Raw genomic sequence first — 10805 nt, forward strand, 5'->3', positions numbered from 1 at the left:
AATCGAACCCAAAAATTATGAAAATCTCAGAGGTGGATTGATACACAGAGATGAAACCCTCATCCAATCACGTCTCTTCCCTGCAGTGACATCACAGAGGAGGATCTGGAGGAGGCGGGCGTTCATGACCCCGCCCACAAGAAGATCCTATTGGTCAGTCTGAAACAGCAGCAGCAGCAAAAGTGAGCCAATCCCAATCCAGACCGGACATGAACTTTGCACTGGTGGAACTTTACCTGGTTTTAATTTAATCCGATTATTATAGTTTGTGACATTATTTAAACAAGTCGAGAGGATGTTTCACTACAGCCCCGCCCTCCACTTCCTGTCGTCTGGGAGGAAGTGACATCATCAGAACATTCCTCACCTTTGAGCTGAAGGTGACTGAAGTGTTAGTTATTAATAAGCGTTTGTTGTTTTCGTGCATGTTTCATGACTTTAAAGGGAAATAAGCCAAAATCAGCCGTGACTTGAAGCAGTGTGTGTGTGTGTGTGTGTGTTTGTTCAGTGTGTCATTTTACAATCTCCTCATCCTGCACAGATGTTTGCTTTAACTGGCCGTTATAACACAAGCCCGTCAGCAGGTGGCGCTGCTCCATCAGCAGAGGAAACTCATACATTACATTTCACTCTGTTCTGTGTTCTTTGATTCAAGCTGAGGAGTTTCTGGATGAGTAAAACCTAGCCCTAGCCCTTGTGTTTGTTTTATTTAACAGTCTTTAATGTTATAATTCTGGGTGTTTCTCCTAATGCATGTACATGTTCTAGCAGAATTATTCTAGATATCATTTCTTTGTGTATTACGTTTTAACTTAAGAAGTTTCCCCCCTTCACTCATTTATTTGCTGTATAATCATTTTGAACAGTTTAACTCTGATGTTGTAAGTTAATATTTGTGTTTGACGGCTAAATGAATTTGTCCTTTTAATGTTTATTTCTTCTTTTTTTCAGTTTAATAAAAACTAAAATCCCGTTGAGTAAAAGAAAGTGTCTCATTGAGCATAGATAAACATTTTGTGGAATTTGTCATTTGTATTTATAATTATATGAACAAATGTAATTATCATTATCAGCATAATTACATTTTGTGGAATTTATAATCAAAAAAAAATATTGGCTATATATGGTTTATAGATTCTCATTCAATGCATTACAAAACCAGGAAAATTGAATCAAATCTTTTTAGTTATTTGGCGAACATGTCACAAAAAACATGACGAGTAATTTTCATATATAATATTTAGTCATATTATATAGTCTGTAATATTTGTTCAGATCAATTGTCTGTATATGAGTGTGATTTTTTTTCTTAATATCTTTTAATCAACCAAGTCTGCATTAACAATAATTGTAAGGAAAAAAAGTGAAGTTCTTAAGATAAATTCTAAGTTTGTTAACACAGTCTCAAATATTTACTTAAGAACATTGTTGTAATTATTAAGGCGAGACACTACATGGAAACGTTTTCATGCGTCTGTCAAATTTCAGATTTGGGGCTTTTTATCTTTTCATAAAGTGTTTTTCAGGCCAGTGAAAAGAAAACAGCCAAAACACATTTTGAAGTGTCTCTTTTATAGCACTTTCTCTATTTGCGTCTGTAGATTTCAGTCTCAGTTCATATCTTTCATGAGTTCTTCCTCCACTTCAGCATCACTTACACACACCAAAACTTAGAGTTTCATTCATATCTATATTCTGAAGGATTCTAGCGAAGGGTTTGTTCATAACATCATTTGCCTGGTTTTTATAACATTTTATTGCTACAAAAATTGTGAAAAAAACTAAATTTCTGGCCGTTTCACCGAGTGATAAAAAGAGAAATCCAAAATCCCCTCACGAAAAACATTTAACTCTTTTGTGTCAACAAAATCAAGAATTTTGAACCTGACTTTATCCAATTATCAGATTTTTTTCTAAAAAGGTATGCAAATTAGTGCATATTTCATTAGGTCAGGGGTTTTCAATTTTTTCAGCCGAACCCCTTTGACCAAAATAATTTACTTGTAGTACCCCCTGAGATTTGAAGTATATATTTCAATAATTTAATAGTACATTTGCATGTTTACTTCAAAAATATTTATTATTTAGTACGTTGTTATTTATATTTTAATATTATTTAGCCGATTTGTTTCATTTTTAATGATTTAATTACAATTGAATTAATCATCAACTTACGAACCACCTGCAATTCTGTTTGGGAAACCCTGAATTAGGGAATGCCTCGTTTGAATATTTAAATGATATTTCAGAAAAAAATTTGCAATTCTTAACGTGATCGATCAGTGCTGCTGATCTCTAGTAGTTCATTTTTGAACCACCAGATATTCGCCTGCGGTGTCTTGTATTAAGAATAAAATGACATGCTATTGTCAATTCAACAAATTCAACATTACTTTGATCAATCTTAAAGATTTTCTTCACCCAAACATGAAAAATGTGTCATCAATCTATATGATGAACACATTAAATTTAGGCTTTTGTTCATAAAGATCATTTTTCTGAACGTTGAGTTTAATTCAAGCTATTTAAATGCAAAATTTCAGATGTGCATCTTTTCTGCAAATGACACTTGTTTTGTTATTTTTCCAATGACATTAAAAAATTGCTAGTTCTCATCTTGTTCTACTCAATAACACAACACAAATTGTAATGTAATTATTCCTGATATTCTGAATCCGCTGCAGTGAATGAGATCAGACTGGAGATGCTCGTTTTAACTCTTTATTTTGTCATTTTTATGGATTATATACAGCAGATCATTCATGAAACACATGGCGTGCACTGGAGCCAGTAAACATTAAAAAAAGAAGAAACTACATCGTATTTATATTAATATTTACAAAATATTTCTCAATAAAAGCCTAGCTTAAAAAAACTTCCCAACATTTTTTTGTTTTTTTTTTGTTTACTTTTTTCCTTCAATAAATTAACTACAAGTGGCTTAACTATGCTTGTTTCTGGGGTCACACACACACACACACACTCTCTCTCTCTCTCTCTCTCTCTCTCTCTCTCTCTCACACACACACACACACACACACACACACACACACACACACACACACGCACGCTTCAGTGAAGAACCACATGATAAATTCATCAGACGGAGGAAAGACGTTTTCTAAGCGGGTTCAACATGTGATGCGTGTGTTAAGAGTTCTGGACCTCCATTTAAGAGGAAATGAAGAACTGATTTACTGTTCAAGCGCTGTGGATGCAGATCTTCAGGGTTAAAGATCCTCTTGTGGCCTTCAAGAGGAAAAGATCGCAACTGTAAGAGATGAACACAAGATGGAGCGTAGCACACACACTCACACACACACACACACACACTCACTCACTCACTCACACACAACAGAAGCGCCCACGAGTTCAACATGACAATAACTTAAACACTTCACAATAAGGTCTCATTTGTCAACTTTAGTTAATGCATTCCTTAACATGAACTGATAATGAGAAGTGTGTTATTACAGCGTTAATAACCCTTCTTAATGCTAGTTCAGAAAAATCACGGCTGCTCGTGTTTGTTCAAAAGTTACACACGAAACTAAAAGGTTTTGGTGTCATAAAAGAACCATTTTAATCATCTAAAGAACCTTTTGTGGAACGTGGATGTTGGAGGGTTGATGCCAGTATAGAAGCTTAATTTGAACAAATACAACATTTGATGCTAAAAATGTATTAGTAATCGACATCAACATTAACTAAGATTATTAAATACCGCAGGAGTATTAAGTTCTAATTAGTTCACCTTATTTAAAAAAGCATGCGATTAAAAAACTAAAGTGAAATACATTAGACATGAAGGTTCTAATTTCTTGAATGATTGCATGATAATTTCATGCTTATTTTTTCTTTATGAGCCGCTTAATTCATACAATGTAAATCAAATTAAAACGAAATGAATGAATTGAAACTAAATCCATGAAACGATCCCACGATGGGAACCTTTTAAGGTTCCACATAGAGACGCTTGTTCTCAGGACGCCGTCCTAACACTAGTGTAGTTAAAAAAAAAGGTTCTATATGGCACCAAAAATGATTCTTGGCTCGTAATCATAGGGGAACCTTTTTTAGTGCTATATATATATATGGTTCTTCAGCGATTCTTTACCGGTTCTTTGACTAAGGTGCTATATAGCACCTCTGAAGAACCACTGAAGCACTAAAATTGGTGCTATATAGCACTAAAAAAGGTTCCCCTATGATTACGAGCCAAGAATCATTTTTGGTGCCATATAGAACCTTTTTTTTTTTAGAGTGAGCGCTTGGAGTGCACTGAACTAAAGTCAACCCATGAGACCTTACTGAAGAGTGACCCCGCGAGCATCAGGAGTCCAGATGGAGACGCTGAGAGTCTCTAGAAGAGGTTGGTCTTGATTGTGTTTGGTTTCCGGTGGAAGGAGGACAGGACGCCGGCGAAGGGACCGGACGCCATACTGTCCGCGGGCTGCCAGGCCTTCAGCAGGTCCTGCGTCTGGACCCCGGCCGCCGCTCCGGAGCCGATGCTGGGCCACGGCGAGCTCTTCAGGCCCTGGTGGATGGAGGGCGAGATGGAGGCGTTGGTGAAGGCGGCCGAGGAGCCGGAGACGGGGCTGGGGCTGAGGCTGCTGGCCCCGGGGCTGCCCATGTTCCCGGAGCCGGGCAGGGACGCCGTGCTGTCGGGCGTCGGGCTGCACGTCGACTCTTTGGACTCGTCGTCCTCGGATGAAGAGCGAGTCTCTCCGGGCTTCTTGGCTCCCGAGCCGCCGTTCGCTCCTTTAGAGTTGGCGGCGCGTTCTTGTTTTCGGAACTTGGCCCGTCGGTTCTGGAACCAAACCTGTGATGATATCATTCACAATTAATAAAAATACAGCTGTCCGTTGTTAGTTCAGCTCAGGACTGTTAAAGAATTAACAGATTACATTTTGATTCAAATTTGGGGGGTTTTATCGGCATTGATGGTTCCACGAAGAACCTTTAACATCCATGGAAACTTGCATTTCACAAAAAAAAAAAACAAAAAAAAACCTGGACAAATTTGGGTCAAATATGGACAAACCCAAACATTGGATTAAAAATTTTATTAAACGATGTAACCCAAAATGTTCATATTTTACCCAAATTTGGGCTAAGCTCTTAAAAATGTCCTTCACACTAAGAATAAATGAGTTTTTTTTTTTTTAAGGTTCTAACGCATCGCTGCAAAAACAAAACCTTTATTATTAAGGCGAGACACACCGGCATGCATCTGAGATTTTAGGCTTTTTATCTTTTCCTAAAGTGTTTTTCAGGCCAGTGAAAAGAAAACATCCAAAACACATTTTCAAGTGTCTCTTTTATAGCACTTTCTCTATTTGCGTCTGTAGATTTCAGTCTCAGTTCATATCTTTAATGAGTTCTTCCTCCACTTCAGCATCACTTACACACACCAAAACTTAGAGTTTCATTCATATCTATATTCTGAAGGATTCTAGCGAAGGGTTTGTTCATAACATCATTCGTTTAATTTTTATAACATTTTATTCCTACATTAAAATCATGAACATTTTTTTTTTCTGGCTGTTGACAGTATTTTCTGATTTATGGAGTGATAAAAAGAGAAATCCCAAATCCCCTCGCTAGAAACATTTAAATCTAATGTGTCAACAAAATCAAACAAGAATTTTGAATCAAATGTTCGGATTTTCGTTCTACAAATGTATGCAAATTAGCGCATATTTAAAATAACGCTCATTTGCATATTTAAACATAACATTTCAGAAAACTTGTCATACAATTTTTTTTTTTTTTTTAATGTAATCAGTGAGCTGGTGAAGTATGGGGATGTCCAGTAATTATTTGTTTTATCGTGCTGAAATTGACTAAGATTAATAAATGCTTGAGAAATATTTCCATTGTTTAGTGTTAGCAGCGCATACACACACACACACACCAGACACAATGGAGCTGCTATCAATCACTCTGATCAAATCAACTAAATTAATTACATCTGCAAGAGACCCAAAATACCCCATATAGCGGACGGTCATAGCGTTATGTTTAATATGGATTTGCACTAATAAATGCTTCCGAAGATGTGTTCCAGTGGTGTGTGTGTGTGTGTGTGTGTGTGTGAGACTCACCTGCACGCGTGCCTCGGTCAGGTCGATCTTCAGCGCGAGCTCCTCGCGCGTGTAAATGTCCGGGTAATGCGTCTCCGCGAACACGCGCTCGAGCTCCTTCAGCTGAGAGCTCGTGAAGGTCGTGCGGATCCGCCGCTGCTTGCGCTTCTCGTTCAGGCCGGACGGGTCCGAGAAGAACTTGTACGGGACTGAAAGATCAACGAACACCAGTGAGGATTTAACAGCAGCCGAAATATGTAGAGTTTACAAACAAATTCATTCGTATTGTGTCATTTTATAATCGAAAGATTAATGTTTTTTGCGTTTAATTCGGTGGAAAAGCAGTGTCATAAAATATATGTGCGGATTACGTACATTTGTAGACTTTATTATTATTATTATTATTATTATTATTATTAAATCATATATTTTATTTTAAAATTAGACTCCCTATAAGACACACTTTCTGTGAAGAATTATACGAAATGTAATAATAATAATAATAATAATAAGGCGGCTTCCCGCACAGAAATATCAGTCGAGACGGATGAAATCGCTTCTCATTTTCTGTCCAATAAACGCTCTTTATAATTATAGACCCGTAAGGCATAATTCGATTAATTACTTTAAACTGATTTGCGCGCAAAATTATATGACATCAATTGTAATTGAATTAAATCAAACATTAAATTCGTAAAACACGGATTTTACGTTTGATTTCGCAACTGGGTATTGAATATTCGCGCTCTTAAAAAAAATAACGGTTATTTATCAGTGGAACGCGCGAAAGAATCTTTTTTTTTATGTTCTTCACACTGAATTTTTTTATTTTTTAAACGGTTCTTTTAGAAAGTTCCATCGGAATTGTCGGTCAGCAAAAAAAAAAAAAAAAACCTTTTGGAACAATCGCTAAATTCAGTTAAACTAAGAGAAATGGACTCGCGCGCTTCACATTCGACACCTGTTATTTCCACATATGAAGTGTGTGTGTGTGTGTGTTACCTGTGGAGTAGGGCGCGGGCTGGTGCTCTCTCAGCGCGCCCAGAGTGCAGCTCGCGGACCCGAGCGGCGCGCAGCCCGGGCTGGAGCTGAAGCCGGTCCGGATCGGGTTGTACTGGAACGCGTTGTTCTGACTGCACGAGTTAAAGTCCGCGTACGCCGACGCCTCCATCGCCGCCATGCACGAGTCATACGTGTTCAGATACGAGTAATCCATTTTGTACATGTGGAGGGCGGATGGATGGAGACGCGGGAGTGGGTGAATGTCGTGGATGGGGTCCGCTAGAGCTCCAGCGTTGCGCGCGTCGCAGGAGGAGTCGCTGTGTGTCCTCGGTGCCGGGGTTCCGGTGCTCTGCTGCGCCGGGCGGCTCGCGGTGTGTTTATAATAAAGTTGGAGTCCGGGAGACAATGGCGAGGCGGTGGTCTCTGTTTGCATGACAATGTCTCAGTGCTGAGCGCCTCCTCCCCTCTGCTCCTCCATGCATCTCTAATGCACCTCCGCCTTAACCCTTTCCACCACCACCACCATCATCATCATCATCATCATCATCTGCGCCTTCTTTGTGCGTTTTACGCCGCTCTCGAGCAGAACCGAAGCGGCGTCCTCGCGAGAGCGCGCGCGCGCAAATATAATTCTAAATAAATGACTATTAATGGCTATTAAGACTAATGCCATTAGCGAGAACGGGCCAGTTTTCAAGAGCCCGAGCTCACGCTAAATGAATTGTGGGATTGTTTTAGCTTTAATGCGGCTCTGGTGGTAGTGTGTGTGTGTGTGTGTGTGTGTGTGTGAGATGAAGTTTAATTTGATTTGGCCAATAATGGCCTTTATTTAAAGCCGCTCGAGTTGTCAGAATAAGAGCCGGCGCTGCGTTCAGAGGAACAGCATCAAATACGCTAATTAATGACGACTAATTGCGTTCGTTTATTCGATCCGTTTTCATCAGAAGCGACCGGACGGAAACCTGCTGCTCGCGGTCACGCGCATCTGTTCGCCGTCAGGCACGATTACGCGCCGAACTCATATTTACATTACACATTTCAGAATCATGCATGTATGTTTGTGCGGCTGAATGCGTCATTTTGAGCCATATGTGTCATGGATTCGTTTCGGGTGTTCGTTTGACTTTTGACCCTGTAACCCTGGCTCTCTCTCTCTCTCTCCGTGCGCGCGTAACCTGGTTATCCCGCGCGGCCCCGGGCGGCGCGTCGTGGCGCATTTGTCTGATGTCGGGTGAGCGGCGGCGGGTGAGCTGATGCTGATGCGCCTCTCAAACTCCATCCGTCAGCGGCCGCATCACGCGCGGATTAACGGCTGCACCGGGACCTGACCATACACACACCGGACACCGGGAACCTTTCAGCGCGTGCTGACGACACCTGAGAAGAGCTCCGAGTACACCTGTGTGTGTGTGTGTGTGTGTGTGTGTGTGTGTGTGTGTGTGTGTGTGATTTATTCAAAGATCTCTTGTTAAATATTCAATAGCAAACATGACATTATTAATATTACACACTCTTTAAAATACATTTGTGAAGAGTGTGTGAGCTTAAAAGAGCCTTTCAGTGATCAGTTCTTAAAATAACATTTTAATAAAGAACCTTTTGTGCAATGAAAAGATTCTAAGTTCTGATGCCAATAAAGAAACATTGACGAAATAAAACAAAGTCAAAAACGAACGAATTGTCCAATTAATTTGTGCGCGTGATGAAAAATAAACGGTGACAGATTCAGCGTTTTTTCAATCTATTATCAGTATTTTTTTGGCTGATTTGAATAAGACTTTTTATTCAAATGAGCCTACATAACTGGTTAAACGCGCGCGTCTCGCGCCACCCGGCGGGTTTCAGACGGGTCACCGTGTTTGACGCAGACGGCTCGCGTCTCATCCGTTCCCGATCCTTCATCCCCCTCTCTCTCTCTCATCAATCTCTCTCTCTCATTAGCTCAATCTGCATTCAGCAGTGATCGGTCACCGGGAGACGCGCGCGCGCCGCGCTTTAATGGCCCGACCATCGGATGCGATTACTGTCAGCCAAACCAAACCAACCCAAACACAATTCAATTAGTCCCGGGGAGCACGAGACCCTGCGCTTTTCATTTATATATTTATTTTGCGCGCGGAAAATGTCTTTTTTGTGTGTGTGTGATGGCAAAGCAAAATATGAGTGTTTTAGAACTGCAGGAGAAATGAATGCTGCCTCTCGGGCTGTAAGTGCACTAATGTTAAACGCTGGTTAGTGTAACTATCGATCAACAGCGCATGCCAGAATCCATCAAAAAATGAAAAGCGCAGCTCGGCCTGAGCCGCTCGAGAGCTGTCAATCACAGACCTCAGCTGTCAATCACAGCGCGGTTATTTACACGAGCGCCATGAATGAGAAAGAGCTCGTTACTGTTTCCGCTAATCGCCAATGAATTTTAAAGGTGCTGGTGTGGCTGGGTCGGGTCGGGATTAGCGCCCATTTTCAAGACAAACACTCGGATTTGAAAGTCAGATGTGCGCGAGCGGCTTTGAAGAGATTAGCGCTTGTGTGCCGTTACCGCGGGTGAGTCAGGTTCACTTCTCCCGCAAACTCACCCCTGACACCGAGCAGACGGGCCCGTGTCCCCGGGGCGGACTTCTGATCCACGACTGCAAATAAAGAGGAGAAACACTTTCAGACAAACTGTTGCGCACGAGATACAAAGAGCTCAAAAATCACGACCAACTGGAAGAAATCCCATAGATTTACATTGACGGAATGTTCAAATGAGCCAAGACTGTTCAAACTCCAACCGTCAAATTTAAAAACCCCAACCGTCAAATAAAAATAAAAAAATGTTTAAACTCCAACCGTCAAATTAAAGAAAAAAAATGTTTAAACTCCAACCGTCAAATTTAAAAAAGACAATTCAAACTCTAACCGTCAAATTAAAAAAAATGTTTAAACTCCAACCGTCAAATTAAAAAAATAAATAAAACTTCAACGGTAAAAAAACAAACAAACATCAAACTTCAACTGTCAAATATTCTAATTTAAACTGCCAGAAATCCAGTAGACTCAATTAAACGGCCATTATATGTAATATTTCTAAGCCATCGAGACTCATTTATTACAATTTGGCCTGTCAAAATAACTAATGATAATCATTTAATTGAATAATAATCTTTAAAAACGCTAATGCTTTTTTCCTATTCAAAATATAGAAATGAAACCTTCTGGGATTCTATTTTATTTTCCTAATATAGGCTATTTGGTTACAGTTTATTAGGTGACGTAGATATAATGTATTTACTCAAATATAAGTAATATTAATGAACTACATGTACTTACTATAGTGTTACAGTTAGGGGTTTGGTTTAGGATGAGTTATTTGTAATTATGCATCATTTACCCTCTGTTATTATTACTATAGTACAGACAATTCAAATAAAGCGTTATCAACACTTTATTAACATATAAATAAATGGTCGATCCATTTTTGTCAAACGCTTTGAAACGGTCACAGTTAACCGTGTCTAAATATTGACCTATAATATGAAATATAATAAATGTTAGACAAAATTAATATCTGGGTTTTTTTCCCAGAAAACGCTCTGGTTTTTTTTTTTTTTACTAACGTCGGAAAATGCTCGAGCAGCTAGAGAACAGATCTGACGTCATTTTATTAATGGAAAAACAAAAACTGAGATGTAGCGATTCTTTCTTTCTGTTGTCTGTGTGTTTCTGCTGTGTCGT

The 10805-nt window shown here is 39.5% G+C and overlaps 2 protein-coding genes across 2 annotated transcripts in view; one reads left to right on the top strand and one right to left on the bottom strand.

Moving 5' to 3' along the window:
* The window catches only part of inppl1a (inositol polyphosphate phosphatase-like 1a), a 55040-nt gene extending 54061 nt beyond the window's left edge, over positions 1 to 979 (top strand). Inside the window, 1 exon segment of the mRNA XM_079824532.1 lies at positions 87 to 979. Within this exon segment, the coding sequence (XP_079680658.1) occupies positions 87 to 186 (100 nt within the window). The 3' untranslated portion in view covers positions 187 to 979.
* Positions 980 to 4363: 3384 nt separating this feature from the next.
* Positions 4364 to 7311, bottom strand: phox2a (paired like homeobox 2A; the record flags this gene model as incomplete). Its single annotated transcript, XM_079823595.1, has 3 exons — positions 4364 to 4822; positions 6108 to 6295; positions 7089 to 7311. 3 exons carry the CDS (start codon positions 7309 to 7311, stop codon positions 4364 to 4366), a joined length of 870 nt encoding a protein of 289 aa, XP_079679721.1.
* Between the last annotated feature and the right edge of the window lie 3494 nt (positions 7312 to 10805).

This window comes from Gobio gobio (assembly GCF_949357685.1).
Source record: "Gobio gobio genome assembly, chromosome: 8".
Lineage (NCBI taxonomy): Eukaryota > Metazoa > Chordata > Actinopteri > Cypriniformes > Gobionidae > Gobio > Gobio gobio.